The sequence below is a fragment of the Erpetoichthys calabaricus genome, chromosome 15 (assembly GCF_900747795.2).
Source record: "Erpetoichthys calabaricus chromosome 15, fErpCal1.3, whole genome shotgun sequence".
In the NCBI taxonomy this organism is placed as follows: domain Eukaryota; kingdom Metazoa; phylum Chordata; class Cladistia; order Polypteriformes; family Polypteridae; genus Erpetoichthys; species Erpetoichthys calabaricus.
The window spans coordinates 59,786,171-59,804,179 of NC_041408.2; the positions used below are offsets into that span (position 1 = coordinate 59,786,171).

At 40.2% G+C, this 18,009-nt stretch overlaps 1 protein-coding gene across 1 annotated transcript; it reads right to left on the reverse strand.

The window, feature by feature from the left end:
• Positions 1–742: 742 nt before the first annotated feature.
• dact2 (dishevelled-binding antagonist of beta-catenin 2) lies at positions 743–7,223 on the reverse strand. The gene is made up of 4 exons (XM_028820510.2): positions 6,799–7,223; positions 5,262–5,394; positions 3,628–3,915; positions 743–2,853 (listed from the first exon to the last, which is right to left on the reverse strand). The coding sequence occupies exons 1-4, from the start codon at positions 7,069–7,071 to the stop codon at positions 1,073–1,075; spliced, it is 2,475 nt and encodes an 824-aa protein (XP_028676343.2). The 5' UTR covers positions 7,072–7,223; the 3' UTR covers positions 743–1,072.
• Positions 7,224–18,009: the final 10,786 nt, after the last annotated feature.

The following is an 18,009-nucleotide window of genomic DNA, read 5'->3' on the forward strand; positions in this document are numbered from 1 at the left end:
CATTGATCACACACACACACACACAATCTGATTACACTTTAATAAAATCAACCATCATTGAAGAAACAGAAGCACCACAAAAACTACCCACTTTAGGCAGTTCTCCACACAAGCACATAACAAACCCCACTCTCAACGAGCTGCTTATGTTTATTAGAATACCAATTCTGGACAACAAGACAGTTAGGCACTGCTGTGTCACAGTGTTCGGGGCAGCCATCACTGTGTTTGTGATGTTTGCATATCCTGCACATGTCTGTTCGAGATTTCCTCCCACATCCCAAAGATGCACAATTTGGATTATTTGGAGCCTCTGGATTGGCTCAATGTGAATGAAAATGAGGGTCAGTGTGCCCTGTTGATGGTCTGGCACAATGCTCAGCGGTGTTTCCTGCTTTGAACCAAATGGAATAACTGGGTTTGAAAATGATTTGAGTGCATTTATTCCAGACTGGTCTGCTTCTGCAGTTCCAAACATATTTTATGTTATGTAAGATACTTAAAAGGAGCTATATAAACCTATTCTTCTCAGGCAAGCACCATTGAGGAGGAATCTCCAAGACTTCTTACAAATGCTATTAAACTAAACTCTTGAAATTTTAATAAAGATCACAGCAATTCTGAATTTCTCGGGTGGGTGCTACTGCCCCGACAAAGAAAAACTATGCAATAATACAATGTGCATGTAACTTAAAGGAAAATTATGAACCAATTTGTCAGACATAAATAAATAGTATTTCACTAATACTTAAATAGCAGTTTATTAAACACTTTATAAAAGTGACTTTCAGAAAAATCATATTAACAATTATTGTTAAAAAAAATACAAAAAAAAAAAGATTTTTACATAAGCTGATATATCTGAATAACAAAGAAAAAAAATCAAATTTAAAAGCTTTATTAACTTGCACTGTAACATATAAAATAATTCAGTTTTGGTTGCTTAAGGTCATCTATAGGTCAGGGAATTCCTCAGATTCTTCTTTAAGAAAAGGAAAAAAACAAAAAGTTGCACCCATTGTGTTTTTAAAGAGAACAGAAGCAGCAGGGAGTTGAAAGAAGCTGCTGGAAACTACACCATCGTCATAACTTTCAATGCCGCAGGCTGAAATCGGCGAATCTTCTTCTTTAATGCCTTTGAAGCTTTAACGCGGCAGGCTCTTGGCTCAAGGTGACTGGGCTTGGTCAAAGAGATGCCGGCCGCCGTTGGTCCCATTGCTGCTTCGGCCCACACAAGCTCATTTTCTTCAGTGCCGTCAGTGTCGATGGTGAGGCTGCTGTCACTAGATGCCTCAGACTGACTCATGCTGGACTCGCTGTCCCCAAATCGGTTGGCTGTGTAATCGCTCTGCTCGCCTTCACTGGTCTCCACAATGGTGGAGTGAAAGAGGGAGGAACATTCAGCAGAGTATTCCGACTGTTCCGACTCACTCATTGCATAGCAGTAAATGCTGGGGTGGTTCCGGTAATTTAAAGGCCGGGGACGCATGCTGGACGCCCGGCTAACCCCGGCTTTCCGCAGTGGCTGCTGCACAGCATGCCCGGTACTGGAACCATATGGAAATTGCCCTGCCGACTGCTTTGCAGAGATTTCCACTGCCGACTGCCATTTTCGTGTCTGCTTTTTCTTTATTTGTTCAACAGAACCGTTGAGTGCAGACAGGTAGGGTTTTGAGACTTTTTGGGGTTGTAGCCGATGGGGCTGTTGGGAATGTCTGGAATGGGCAGGAAATAAGCTAGACTCAGAGCACGACCGGCTTGTTTCTTCACCCCCAAAAGTTGCTTGTCTGACAATAAGCTTCCCACTGTGGTGTTTATTAGCAGGACCCCTCTCAGCAGGAGACCTGTTGACCTCTGGGAAGTCTTTAGGCTTTTCACAAGGCAACTGTTTTACACTCCTATGTTTGTCACTACTTTTTCTCTTCAGTTTTATGGCCTTTGTCTTCCTGCCGGCTTGTCTGACTTTCATTTGATGAGACTCAGCCGGCACAAATTTGGCGTGAACAAATTCTGACGCAGGGAGAATATCCGCACACCTTCTCTCCAGGCAGGCTGAGCCGCTGCTACATTTGCGCATGGATTTTTTCACTGAAGAACTTTCTCGGAAGGTGTGCCTCATGTCTTTTTCTGGACGAGATTTCACCTGATGGTTTGGCACTTGTTCCGGTGCTTTGGCAGCTTGCCTAACCGGAGTGGAATCCTTTTCTTCGGCTAGAGGAGGGACTGATCTAAATCTGGAGTCTTCAAAGTGCTTCAGCGACTCAACGCGTTTGAGGCAATTAAGACACTCTGGCTTCACCTCATTGTCTTGCAGTTTCCCCATAGAAATTATCTTAAGGTCCTTGAATGGTCCCTGAATTAAACCAGTATCATCTTCTGCTTTCTGGGGGCCAAAGGATTCACTGCTCCCCACCACAGCATGGGAAGGGGTGTCTTTCACATAAGTTATGGATGGCTCCACTCTGTCTGCCTTTCTGTAACTACTGTCATAGTAGAAGTTTGCCTTGCTTCGGTTGTAAAGAAGTCTGTTGATGTAACCACCAGGACTACTTTCAAAATTAGGCTTTTTCTGGGACATATTAATTGGAAACCCATCCAGCTCCTCACAGGATTTATGATTCACAGATATTGAAAGCTCTCCAGTGACAGAAAACAGGGGGCTCTGAAGAGCAACAGCATGAAGAGGACTGGGATAAGGGTACACCTCATTACCACTGCGGGACACTAAATTACACTGGTACTTGGGGTCCACACTGGCAAGTCGAATGTCACCGCCCTGGCACAAGGATGAAACCGACTTCATGTCAGGAATCTTCGGACACCCCAAGCCTGACATCATTATATCCAAGTCACCTAAAATTCAAACAATACAATTAGACCCAATTTAAGGACATCCCGAGAACATTGATCAAGTAAACAGCAAGCAGAGTGAAAATACAAACAGCCAGACAATTCTACCGAGGAGATAGAGGTGCAAGGGTGGAACCCAGGCTAGGAATGTGCTGCTGCAAACTACAATCCTACTGGGACAGCTCAAGGTAACCATTAAACATGAAATTTGGGAATGTGGTAGGAAAATGGAGCACCCAGATATAAACTACATCTAGAAAGTGAGGGGAAAATAAACAGGTAAATAAACCATAAACACTGAATATTAAAACCTCAATACTGGGGTCATTGGGGAAGGATTTTTTACAGGCAGAAAGCAAGAGCAAGTCCCAAATGGAATGCCTGTTCATTTACGGGCCCAATTACACACACACACACACACACACACTCATACGAATATTGGAAAAATTTAGAATTGCCAGTTAGCCTAACATATGCACACTGGGGGAAAAAATGCATCCTCCACAAAGATTTGAACTCATGATGGTGGACCCAGGAGAACTTTTGCTAATACCATGCCAATACAACACCTTATACCATAATTTTAATCTATTGTTAAATGTGTATCAATATAATTTATTAAACTGATTAAAGAAAATGGCAAACATACTATACATTAAAATTCTGTATAGGAGAGAATGCTAGTCAAAAATAACAGTAATCTAGAACTATATGGGCTCCACCAACAAATCCCAGTTTCCCCAAGTTGCAAACCAGAAAACAACTCCTGATTTTTACCTGCTGACACAGGTCTCTGACGTGACTTGGCAGCACTTCCAGAAAGATCAGCGCTTGTTCGGATTCTGGAACCAGTCCGGATATGCAGTGGTTGCTGTCGAGAGCTGGCAGCTTCAACAGTTGTCTCATCAGCCGATTTTGGTCTGTACTCAAACATTCCAATCCTTGAAGCAGGCTGCTGGCAATAAGGGGGCAAACTGCCTTGAGAAGAGGACATGCATTCACTATACACAGATGTGCAGGAGTTGGAAAGGGAACCAGAGCCTCCATCACTCAACTCGTAGAAACCTACAAGTCACAAATAAGCAGGTAAGTTCATGTGTACATTTAAAGCTGAATGCTCAACAAAAGTTTTATATTAGTCATTCTAAGAAAATTTTAAAAAATAAAAGACATAAAACTGAACTAAAAGTATTCTCTATTTAAAAAATATATTAACGCATTAATTTTTGAAATTGTCTCATCTAATGCTGGGTTATATGGAACTACAGCAAATCTCAGGAACAAATGTATTTATTTTTTATTTATGTTATATATTTATTCATGTCACCTGTCATGAAAAGCATGATAATATTTTGGAACCTCACTTTTTTTTGGCATATATTTTACCAGTTCAGCACATACAGTTCAAAAGCTGGGAATGAAAATGGTGCTTAGTGGTTTATAGTTTAGCCTCTAAGCCACCATTTTCCACTAAATATAAATAACTAGCAATAACATACAACCACAGGGAGACAGGCCACACCATTATCACTCCTCAAATCCGGAATTTAGAAACAAAGCCTGGGAGAATGTGCACGAAAATATAATACTGTGACAATGGCAGTATTTTAAGCACTAGCCTAACATCATTTCCATGTACCAGAACACACCTCCACTAATAACAGTCCTTTAACCTTGAATAAGGCAAGGGTGGCAACCTAGAACAAAAAAAAAAAAAAAAAAAAAAAAACCTGAAGCCACTCAGAAAAGAGCCTAAACCTTCATGCAGGCCTAGTGTTTCAAACATCTGGAATCAATGGCTGATACAAAAACCCCTAGACATTCCACATTTCCCAGGGTGCTTCCTGACAGTACAAAGTTCTCCACAAGGAGACTCCAGACGCACTCTGTCAGTCTTTGAATGGAAGAAAAAAAATGAAACAATCTATATTTTAAAGGCTGTCTACTTTTTCATGCCACATAATTCTATTTCTCAACATACAACAGAACTTTTTGATAGAAATTAAATATGCCCAAAGTTTGGTGTTTTATTTTATTTTTTGTGGGGATTACTACTTTAAAACCTTGCAGGATTTTCTATAGGGGCAAAAAATAAGATAAAATAAATATTAATTTAATTTGAAACTCATTTTGTTAAAGTTGCACTCAGGTTTACTGTTTTTGCAAGTCAAAGAATGCTAAAAAAATGACATACAGTGGTATTAAAAAAAAAATTTCTACTAGCCACTTTCAAAAGATAACTCTTATCAATCTTAGGTATATAAATCATAATTCAAAGTCACCTTTATTATTAAACAAATAGTAAAATAATCCAAATATCACAATGTAATATTTGCACAAAATATGTGAAAATCACCATAATGCTGCACAAACAAGACTGCCAAGTAAATAATTTGTAATGGTTCTGTTACCTGAGCTGGGACGGCTATCGCTCTCCAGATGCTCTGTGGACGCTTTGGACACATCGAGTTTGAGTTCACTAATCTGCTGATCAAGCTGATGAAGGTGACTCTTAAGACCAACATCCTGCCTTCTTAATCGGGACTGAAAGACAAAAAACAAACTGAGAATCCACACATCTTCTAGCTACTGGGTTGCCACTTAACTGTACTTACACAATTCTTTACTTCATTTGACTTTTTTATTGTTCAAAGGAGCAAAATATAATTTTCCACCAGTATAACTCAGTAAACAATTAATCTTTAATGCATCATCACGACAATCCAGTTAAATTATTTGTTAATTTTAAAGTTACATATATAATCTGAACAAAGCAGTCAGTGTTTTCTCATTAACAGACACAAGTAATCCATTATACAGGAATGCAATCTGGGGGGGACACAACTCAGGGCACTTAAAGCAGCACTGCCAGAATTCATTTTTGAGGTGAGCCACTTTCTGTGCAAAAGTTTGCATGTTCTCGCTACAATTTAATTACCCTAAAGGAAGACTGGCAGCTGTAAATGAACTCTGTGTGCCCGACAATGAATTGACATCCTATTAACAAATGGTACCTGGCTTGGTGGGATTGGGAACCACTCTCTAACTATTAAGAATAAGACCGATTGATTGATAACAACATGAATATATCAAGAAAGAAATAAAAAATAACTAGGTAACCAAGGCAGGAGGGTAAAGGTGCAACATTCCTTGTGACGTCTGCTAAATACAATACAGGATTATATTTAATACCCCCTCGCCCCCCCCCTTCCCGACTCTTCATATATGAATCTGACAAATTACATTTTAAAGCCAATTTCCTGATTTGTTCACTTCTGTGGAGGCTTATAATCGTCTGATAATTAAAATGTTATGGTTTATTCCGGTTTTGGATAGATGTTACCAGGTAATTTCGTAAACCAACTGAAGCCAATGTCAGAATCTCAATTCAGTCCATTTGTGCTCTCCTCCGAACATCGTCTTCAAATGACTGACTGAAGGGTCGTACATGGCAAGTTCTCATTTTAAAATTGATACGGTCTGGGTCACAAGTTAACTAACCGCGCACAACTAATGTCTGAAGATCGTAAATAAAAACGTATGTTTCTCAATCCAGTTTGCATTGTCCGTATTGATTTTAGCGCACACCCAATCTCCTTAAGCAACTGCGGCGGCTGATTTGGTTTAAACATTAAAAAGTCAGAGTAAAGACTAGTTATTGGAAAACTGGCGCAAAAAATTCATGGATTACTAAAACACGAAACCAAATTGAGGAAACGACGTGAGATTTTTAAAATCGGCAAATAATAAAGCAAGCTAGTCTTATAAAACCGGATTAGTTTGAGTTATTCATATAGCAAAAACTGACCACACACTTTTAAAATGCCCTCTCCACTCAAGTAAAAGGATTACTGAATCTGACTTAAAAAAACGGATAACAATCAATAACTGCCGTGTAACGAGATCGTTTATATTTGGCCACAGATGATGAGGCGAGCGAAAGCTTACCAGCTGCTCCTTCAGTGCGGCTAAAGTGGCTTCCAGCCGCATCTCTTCAGAGTAGCTCTCGTGGCCCCTTCCGGACCCCTCAGGCGGCTGCTTCGCTCTCTCCGGTTCCATTTCCAAAGCCTCCCTCACAAGGCTCTCCTGTTTCTCCTTCAGAATATGCAGCTCCTGCAGTCCGGCAAGGGCAGCTTGCAGCCGTTCGCCAATCCTGCTACGGTCAATCCCTGCAGCAGAATTTAAAAGCACGGATCCTGCGTCTACTTTCCTACTCAGCATGTTTCCCTGACAGCGTAGCTCATGTCATAAGAAGCAGACTGAGAACGGATGGCAGGCTGAAGTCTAGGCGACCTGCTGCTAACGCTGCATTGTTTCCTACCACTTGCTTGGCCCTGCTTACTAATTCAATGTGAGTCGAACAATCCGCCTACCTGCGACCTAGAATGCTGCACTTAAGGGCCCGCCCTCTCTTTAACCACGCCCACAAAGCCTGAAAAGCGCGCACCAATAGCCGAGGCCGGCTGCCAAAGGCCGAGTGCCCCTAAGCCGGCGGATAACAGGGGGCGGAGGACTGGGGTGATAGGAATTCAAGGTCGATTTAATATTTGCACGGCTAATGTGTCACCGCGAATTAGAACAATGCTAATTAACTGTAAACAACAAAACATTCCTGAAAAATGCCACGGAGGTTGTTGGGGAGGATTACGATCATTATTATGTAAAATAACACATCTTCAGCATTTTAAGTCGAATCAAGGCTTACATTTAAATAGAACTTTTTTCTTTTTTTTTTTTTTTTGCAAATTGTTATTTTAAAAATAACTATACGCCTAGGATCACATCAGCATCTGTTCTAGGGTTGTTTCCTATATTACCACTATAATAAATCAAAAAAGTGCTACTATTTCTCCTGTGCATTTTTAAAGCAATCGTTTTGTGGTTGTTGGACTTAAACGTGTTTTTCTGTTCAAAGATTATCGTTACCTTACTTTCATTATATAATTACCTGGAAATATATATATGGCTTAATAATATCCTAAAATAACTGGTCCAAATGTTTTGCTGGTGTGCATTTTTATGCTCCTAACGTGGGTTTTTCGAATCCACATTTATACGACAGGGTGTCACGTGAAACTGGATCATCGGGGTCAGGATAGAAACAAACCTATTCGGGGTGTCAACCCATCGCAGGCACATTCACACCCTCGCCAACACCGAGACGAGCTGCACTAACCGGTGGTCCTACTGACGCAAGTCTTTGAAGTGGGGGGTTTGGGGTCACGGCGGAGAGAACCACCAAGAGCACAGGGGGAGGTGAGGAGTCGAACTGGGTCCATGCTAGGCAGTAAAGATAACGAGTTCAGTACTTTCATGCGATGCCAGTGACATGGACTGCGATGATTAAATGGTCATCGTTTTTTTTTCTAATATCACATATAAAGCAAGGGGTCCCCAAAACATTAGCACAATAAACCAAGGGAATGAAGCAAACCGATCTCTGCCGCACAAAAGGTAAAAGGTTCAGTAGACTGTGGTCACTATGTGCTTTAAATTTCATGAACAACATTTATATTTGATTTAACCTGGACTTTATTTACGAGTCTTAATCCACAGCATCTTTTTAAAGAACTTTGACATGCCATTCGATCCATTCAGTTTTTCTAGTACGCAGAAAGAAAAATGAACCCACACATATCTCATAAAAGGCAGGTCATATAAAAACCGGTGTGCTTGCAACCTTTATTGAAAGATATCTGCAGCGTCCCTTCCAGGGCTGGTTCCTGCTTTGGCCAGAGACAGGCAGTGTGGTGTAATGGTCAAGGCTTTGGACCTAGAACTTCAAACCCTGAGGTTGTGGGTTCAAATCCTGCTACTGACATACTGTGTGACCAGGAGCAAGCCACCTCACCTGGCTGTGGCCCAATTGGAGAAACAGCACCAATTGTATGTCACATGTTGTAAGTTGCCTTGGAGAAATGTGTCAGTCAAATGAGAAATAATAAGGCGTCACTTCAATCAACAGATGTTTGCATACTTAGCCAGCAGGTATATAGACTCACCACATCAGTTGTCATTATTATTAAATGTCTGATCAAGGAAAAAACAGAAAGGGCATTTCTAAAACAAAAAAGTGGCAATTTTTAAAACTGACTTCTAAAAAACACACATTTACACTCTTAAAAATAATGTTTTGAAGAGCCATTACATGATTCTGATGAAGGTTCTTTGCACATGCATTTCGTCTTTTTCTTTGGACTTTAAAACGGTTCCCAATATGTGGACAAAATAAAAATGTTTAATGTACAGCCGGCTGCCTAGTAGAATCCCAAGATAACCTATATGTGTAATTGTATGGAGCAAAGGGCAGCACGGGGGTGCAGTGGTAGAGCTGCTGCCTCTCAGTAAGGAGACCAGTGGTCCGTGTCCCAGGTCCTCCCTGCATGGGGTTTACATGTTCTCCCTGTGCCTGCGTTGCTCCGGTTTCCTCCTAAATTGTGTGTGTTTGCCATGCAATGATGTGGTACCTTGTCTTTTTTTATTTATTTTTTTGTTCTTTATTTCGCCTTATACAATTTCTTGTATTAAGAATTTGTTAGTTTTCCCATACCCCTTGGGGTCAGAGACAGGGTCAGCCACTGTACAGCACCGATAGAGCAATTACAGGTTAAGGGCCTTGCAGAGTAGGATCTCTTTTGGCAGTGATGAGGATTCGAACCTGCAACCTTCGGGATACCAGCGCAGATCCTTAGCCTCAGAGCCACCACTCCGCCCCAAAAGCTGCCTTGTGCCCTATGCCAGCTGAGACAGGCTCCAGCAGACCTCTGGAGACCCTGTTCAGGACTAAGAAGGTTAGGAAATGACTGACTGACTGTATGCAACAACAATTCTTTTAAAATTAGGAACCCACTGATATTTCACAAAGCTGTTATTACCTAATCATTGTTATTTATGGATTCTTAAGGGTGATGCCAAAGGGGAACACTTTTGGATTTCCAAAAGAATTATCCACATGAAGGTTTCAGAGAGAGTGGGGTAGGAGCATGCGAAAGACCCTTTATTTATTTAGTTCCTCAACAGGTTGCATAAATAACCATAACTGATGATATACAGGTTGATTTATTGGTCTGTTAATATCCTGCTCAGCAGCCTTTTATACATTAAAGATTTAAAACTGGTTCCTTCACAGACCAAAGAACCAAATCCATATGTGAAGAACACTTCACTGAATGAATTGGAGGTCTTTGTCGAGCAAAGGAACCTTTACATTACATTTACTTATCTGGTTGACGGCTTTATCCTTGCAACATTTAAGATTCAATTGGTTACATTTCTTTTCTTAATTTCTTACTATTTTTGAGGGCGTAGGAGGTTATGGTCGCTGTCTGTGTGAAGTTTGCATGTTCTCCCGTGAACAGATCCTGTGGCCCCTCTAGGGTTAGCCCCTGTTTTGTGCCCTGCCAACTGTGAATTGAATTATACAAGCACAAAAATATTGTGTTATTATACTGGGGTTTATAATAGGGTTTTTCTTTTTTTTATTTGCTCTAATCCTTGGGACCCCAATCTGGATCAAACAGTCAGGTGAAATATCCTGTACATTTAAAACAACGAATATCCAGACATGCTTGAATACTTTGACTTAAGAAAACCCTGCATCCTTCACCGTAAGGAGCTTAACCAGTGCCAGGCTTCAATCTTTTAAGACATTCGTGTAAAATAAAATTGCAAACGTAAGCGGAGCCCCTTCCAAAAATAGCGCTAACTTCATATAAACCTGGACCCCCGCTTTATTGATGAGATAAGCACGCGTTCCTTTCGGGTCACGAATTGTTTATTTGTTAAATGGCAGCTGTTTATGTTGTCTGTCACTTACTTTCTGCTCAGGATGACTTCTTCCAAACACATCCGTCAACTTTTCTTTTTTTTTCTCTCCATTTTACGGTGACCTTCTAACCTTGTCGGCATCGAATGCCTGGCTGGCCTCAAGTCCTCGAGGCTTCTTTACGTGCGCCCATATAAAGCTCTGAAAGTTCACTGACATCTTCCCTGACCTTTTCATTTACAGAACATTTCAAAAATAACAGGCAGAATTATTTATTTATTTATTGTGTTTTTAGTCATTTACAGGTTTATTATCGCTTTTCCCTCAGTCGTGTTGCAGGATGAAATCGCTTGAGTTGTGCATAGGCTGCCCTCTAGCGTCAGTCTGCAGCCCCATCCGATACGAGTGGTATCGCAGCTAAAATTCGTAACAGTTGTATCCCCCGAAACTTCATCCTTAGGGACGAAAACGTAGTAAAGCAAAGATCAATATATAGTAATTGTATTCTTTTAGTTCATGTTTGACCTGCAGACAGCTCTCGAGAAAATCTGATTAATGATTGCCAATCGGGGCTGCTCAGTGTGCATCCATAAACGTACAACCCACGGATGTTTGAAAACCCATTATTCTCGTGGGCTCCCGTTATGCAATTTTTGATCGCGGGAGCCAGGGGTGTACAGCAGGGAGTAACCCGAAAAGGGAGTGCCAGTACATCGCAGGGAACACACACGTATACATGAGCACTCACACTCCATCCATCCATCCATTTTCCAACCCGCTGAATCCAAACACAGGGTCACGGGGGTCCGCTGGAGCCAATCCCAGCCAACACAGGGCACAAGGCAGGAACCAATCCCGGGCAGGGTGCCAACCCACCGCATAACTAATAGTCTTGGATATGAATGTAACCTGAAGTAACATTAGGAAAACTCAAGAAATTATACATTACTTCATTGAAGAGCCTCTTCGTCTTTTTCGGTATACCGATTTTACAGTAGCGTGCAAATAAATCTGCAATAAATTGTGACATAACGAACATGAGCGGCGGCCCCACGGTGTCTTGTTCTTCTACACTAAGTCTATGTAAACTGGCAACCTAAAAGTGAGTCGCGCTTTTGTGCTGAACATTTTATTTTGTTCTCATGCAGTGTGTTAAAGGAAAAGGTTCAAAGCAATTGACAACTGAATCAACGCTGAGTAAAAAATTTTTTAAATAATAGCCTATTCATTTTGCACGCAGTAACTAAAATACGTTTCACTGTTTATGATACAAGACTGACCTCTTGTGGTTGTGTCGCGCCACGACAGTCAGGCAGCATTTCCGTTAGTGCAGCCCATAATGAATCCGTTATAGTTTGGATGTAACAGCAGCAATAAATGCAATATTAGTTTCAGCTTTTGTTATGACACTACGATCCATCTAGCCATCTGTTTTTCTAACCTGCTTGTTCTGATCAGGATCCTCAGGAGTGAGAGCCTACTCCAGCTGTGCCATGTTGGGCTCATTTGGGCAAGCCTGGATGAGGCAAATGTCTCCATTGAGCAAACTAACACTGACACTGGACCGATTTAGAGTTGCAAATTAAAGTAACCTGCCAAGACTTAGTGGGCCATGGAAAAATGATTGCATCCAACTATCAAGGTCCTATACCTTTTTTAATATTCTGGATGAGATTACAAGGGAGTCTGCATTCAGTGTCTAGGAGCATCATGTTTTATATCAGGTGTTTATTTTAGGTTACTGGCACAACACCATACCATCTTACATTACTTAATTTTATACAGTTGTGGATTTCAGCATGTTTATTAAATTACCCATCTATCTATGCATTTTATTTCCACTTATAGATATCACAAAATGGGAACGGTGGGGAGCTGTCTGACTCCAGATCTGCCTATCATGAATGAATGTGGACCCCCTTATATATTCATATTTTCCAGAGCCTCTTTTAACACGGTTGTTCATTTTCCTCTACTTTGTTTTCAACTGGCTGTGCCTCAGTTCTTTGAGCCAGTATTCAGCAAAGAGTGTTATACAAGGAAAGACTAGATTAGATATACTTTATTAGTCCGCAAGGGGAAATTCAAATGTATACTACAGCAAAATTACAGAGTGTACAGATACCAACTAAAAGTACAATATAAGACAATGAAATTAAAATACATAAATACAATAAATATTATGCTAAAGTTATGCTCAAATTGAGCTCAACTGAGTGTCTAGTAGATTTTCACAAGTAAAAAACATGTACCTCTATGAGGTACAATTTAGCTGTATTCCTCTATATTAAAAGACAAGTGCCATACATTTCACCTGATTAAAGCAAATTTTACTGTATTTATAAAAAAAAATGTGTTTTTAGATTGTTGGTGTAATCGGTGTAATATAAAATTGAATAAAATGAATGACAACAGATCAAGTAAGAATTTCACTCTCCACTGTGCATATGACAATATACTGTCCCTAGAGACCTATAAAACTGTCCCTTTAGAAATATCTTGCAATGTTGTAAAAGGAGTATTGAGTGTTCTGCCTCAAATACTCAATAAGGGTTTTTAAGGACAGGACCAGGAGAGAAGACATTAGCAAAGCCAGGATCATAAGATGAGAGTCAATCGTCATTTGTCAAAATGAAAGGGTGAATCAAAACTGTTGGTCAAAAAGGACATAAATAACCCAGGACTTGTATTGTTGTGGTTGTGTCTGGAATTTTAGGGTGTTACAATATCCCCTTACTGGTCAAAACATCAAATACTTAACACCAAAAGTAGAAATACAAATGAATATTTACAGTGTTTTTATGTTTGTTTTTATTTTTTTACATTCACAACTGAACATACTGATATTGTGAAAATAATTTGGTGTCACTATAAAGTTTTAAATTATTTTCCCTCCCTCCTTTCATTTTCTCTTCGCTCTCTCAAAGTAGATTGTTGAAGGATCATAGTCTCTTTATTTCAAACATTTTACCTGTCATAAATATACGAGTGGGAGCCCAAAACTTCCTGGAATCGGTCAATACCATGGAAGGTGGGTGAAGGTATTGAATTAACCACTGGGTATTTTATGAGTACAGTCTGGTTAATCAGTCTGCTGAGTGGAATCATGCTGAGTTGATCGAGTACATATTTCAAGCGTTTATTCAACAATCAAACAGGTGACATCAACAATTTTTTTTCTCCAAACCTCCATCACAGAGTTTAAAGAAATGATGGTGATCACCTTTTTGACATTAACGGAATTGTTTATAAAGAATTTGTTCTGCATGGACAGACAGTTGGTCGGCTATATTACACTTGAACTGCTGAAGCATCTATGGGAAAGCATCAGGAAAAAGAGTCTGAAGAAGTATTTTGAAGGTGACTAAAAAGGATTTTCTGTACTTTTTTTTTAACATTTCTGTAAATTTTTGGGTATGGCCTTGTGTATATATCTCACAATCTCAGAGGCTCTTTCTGTCATTTTGTGGTTTTCCATATAAAGTACCTCTAGCCTATTCTCGCTCTGTACTCATGGACTGCTCGCTGTTCTTGTGTAGTGGTTATTCACTTCTAGAAGAGCGCCCTCTTCTACGCGGTGGTATGCTGGGGAGGCAGCATAAAGAAGAGGGATGCCTCACGCCTGGACAAACTGGTGAGGAAGGCAGGCTCCATTGTAGGCATGGAGCTGGACAGTTTGACATCCACGGAAGAGCGACGGGCGCTGAGCAGGCTCCTGTCAATCATGGAGAATCCACTGTATCCACTAAACAGTGTCATCTCCAGACAGAGGAGCAGCTTCAGCGACAGACTGCTGTCACTGTCCTGCTCCACTGACAGACTGAGGAGATTGTTGCTCCCCAACACTTTGCGACTCTTCAGTTCCACCTGGGGGGGTAAACGGTAACATTAGTCAAAGTTATTGTCTGTTATACCTGCCTCACACTCTCCACCTTGCACTTTTTAACTTGCACTGTGTTTTTATCACTCTTGAATTAATATCGTTTTTATCAGTATGCTGCTGTTGGAGTATGTGAATTTCCCCATGGGGATTAATAACGTACAGTATCTATCTATCTATCTATCTATCTATCTATCTATCTATCTATCTATCTATCTATCTATCTATCTATCTATCTATCTATCTATCTATCTATCTATCTATCTATCTATCTATCTATCTATCTATCTATCTATCTATCTATCTATCTATCTATTCACATCTCAGCAACCCATTAGCTTTCACACTACATATTAGTTTTTCTGTGGTTCCCTTAGTATAGCTAAGTGGGGGTCTGAACAACGCTTCAAGGAGAAGGGCTTCCAGTCCCTTAAGTCCTCTCCTGGTTTTCAAGATCATATCTGTCAGAACACTGTAGAATCTATTTTATGATATTATATAACTTTTTGGACCTGCATGTGGTGATATTCTGCACATAGATTCTATATACAGTAGATAGACTGAAGTGGTTTTGCTTGTTTTTATAAATGTATAAACATATTTAGAAAAATTAGATCTATTGAAATTGTGGATAGGTGTCCATTTACATAAAAGAATTTAAATAGGAATCAGCTTCAGACAAGATATGATGATATTGGGGATTTGTGGATTCAAGTAGAAATATGGAATCCACTGGGATCTACCAATAATAATTCATTTTGCAATGTTTTGGCAGAACTTATATACAAAAAACAAAGTGACCAAGTTTAATTTCAGTAAGGCAAATGTTAAGCAAATACAATAAAGTCTGAAAAAGACAACCTGGGGCAAATCTTTAAGTTCGGAGATGGAGCAGTGGAGTCAGTTTAAAAGCATAGCACACACGGTGCAGGGCATCCCAAAACATAGAAACATTGGGAAATTTAAAATAAATCTGGAGTGGGTGAATAAAGAACTAAGAAATGAAGAAATTGCATTAAAAAACAGCTTTTCAAGTCAATTAACTCTTGCATTAACCATAGGGCTTATGAAGAATCAAGGGTAACAGTTCAACTATGTATTAGAACTGCCAAAAGGCTGTTCGAGAGAAATATTGCTGAAAACATGAAGGCAGACATAAAGATGCACTATTTGTTAGCATTAAAAATTTGAAGGACAAAAAGTTGTGCAAATATCACTGAAACACAGAAAAGCAAAGAGTTATGGTGAGAGGAACCTTTTACAAATTAAGCACTGTTGAAAGTGATGTTTTTCCGTGGATCAGAAGGTCAGGTTAGGTCAGGTTGGGGTGCATGCACTGGTACACCACATTGCTGCACCCACCACATGATCAACAGCTCTGGATCTTGGTTGGCAACCCCCCAGGCAGACACACGGTTCAGTCCCACCCTCTGGGAATGACCATCTATCTGCCGCAGCCAGCTGTTACGTGGGCGTCCCCTTGGCCTGGTCCAGCCACTCAGGTCCTCAACAATGAGGATCCTGCGAGCCAGATCACCCTCTGGGAATACTGATGCTCCTTCACAATGCAGGTAATTGTGCCTCCTTCAGGACTCCATGAACAACTGCTCATTCGACACAAACTCATACCAGCAGTACCCAAGGATTCTCCGAAGAGACACAGTACCAAAGGAGTCCAGTCTTAGTCTCAGGTCACTGGATAGCGTCCATGTCTCGTAAACATATTGCAAAACAGGAAGCACTAGGACTCTAAAGACTTGGACCTTCATCCTTTTGCATAGATATCGGGAGCACCACACACCCCTTTCCAGTGACCTCATGATCCCCCATGCTCTTCCAATCCATCTACTGACTTCATAGGAAGAGTCACTGGAGACAACATCACTGCAGAGGTAAGTAAACCTCTCGACAAGGTCAACACTCTCTCCGCAAACAGACACACTGCTGATGGCTATGCCCAAGAGATTATTAAAGGCCAGGATCAAAAGGTTAAGTTATAATTAAATTAGTCTTATTTGAAAATTACAATTTATATAAATAATTTAAACTGAAATAATTATGAAGTCTAGCTAAGGTTTTTGACCATAATAAACAGGATTGAATGACAAATGTTCTAGAGCAGTGTTTCCCAACCTCAGTCCTGGGGACCCCCTGAGACTGCAGGTTTTTGTTCCAACCATATTTCTAATCAGTGACAACACCTGATAGCATTGATCTCATTTAATTACTGTGTTTCCCTGAAAATAAGACCTACTCCGAAAATAAGCCCTAGCACGATTTTCAGGCTGCTCTGTAATATAAGCCCTACCCTAAAAATAAACCCTAGTCAAGATCGTCAGCTGAAAAGTAAGGCGCCTAACGTCGGGTTTATACTTCATGCAATGTGATGCGTGTGCCCGAAACATTCATTAAATTCCGAGTACACCTTGCCACAATATCTCTGAAAAGGATGTTTAATGATTACATCCATCAATTTGGGGATGCACCCATTCCAGCAGCATCGGCGCAAGACAGAAACAAAATCCCTGGATGGGGCATCCATCGCAAGGTGAACACAAGCACACACACACACACTGGCGTCATTGTAGCTTCACCAAATCCCCAAATCATCATGTCTTTGGATGGAAAACTGAGCACACTGTGGAAACCCACCAGGAAAAACATGCAAACTCCAGGCAGGGATCACAAGGGACGTAACTCCCTGTGAGACAGCAGTGCTACCGCTCTGCCAACCCCAATATGTGTAACTATTAACAGTATTTATTATTTAAACAAAATTAACAATTTATGTGTAAAATGTAACATACATAGTTTAATGCATTTCATCATTAAGTGATATCAAGTATAAATCTAAGAATTCTAAATGTTCAGAGAGCTGGAATATTATAAATTTAATGTGTTCTGTGTGGCGATCTATTGCTGCTTGCCGCTGCTGTCAGGTCAGGAGGAAGCACCAGAAGCGCCTAATTGATTAATAACTGGGTCGGTTTTAAGATGACATTTACAAAAGTCTGCTTTAATGATAAAGTAAACTACGAGGTTAAAGTGGACATTTCAAGTTTAAAGCCAAAATTTCCACTTTAATCACAAAATAGATATTTTCATTATGTCCTTATTTTTTTTCTCTGTGGCTCAAATACGCCGCTATACATTCTGATGGCATTGTGAAAGTGCAAAGAAAAAAAAAAGACAGCACAGAAGATTTAAAATATATATCAAAATACCCGCGCTTCGCAGCGGCGAAGTACTGCTTTAAAAATTTTATTAAGAAGAAAAGTAAACCTTTTTAAATTGAGGGAAAATGAATCAATAATTATTTGTTAAGGATCTCTTTGTATATCACGTTGTCAGTTCGCCCCTCTGGTTGTAATATGATCAAGCTGTGTGCTGAGCTTACTCTTGAGCATGCAACGTACCGTTTGCTATGTGAAAATCAGTCTTGCATCAAATCAATGCCAACCTTTTGTAGGGTCTGTCCCTGAGACTTATTAATTGTCATTGCGAAGCAGAGCCT

Coding starts and splice junctions, on each gene's coding strand:
- dact2 (XM_028820510.2), bottom strand. CDS start 7,071: ATGCTGAGTAGGAAAGTAGACGCAGGATCCGTGCTTTTAAATTCTGCT. Junction 3,916..5,261: donor CGATAGCCGTCCCAGCTCAG/GTAACAGAACCA, acceptor TGTGACTTGTAG/GTTTCTACGAGTTGAGTGAT. Junction 2,854..3,627: donor TCAGAGACCTGTGTCAGCAG/GTAAAAATCAGG, acceptor TTTGAATTTTAG/GTGACTTGGATATAATGATG.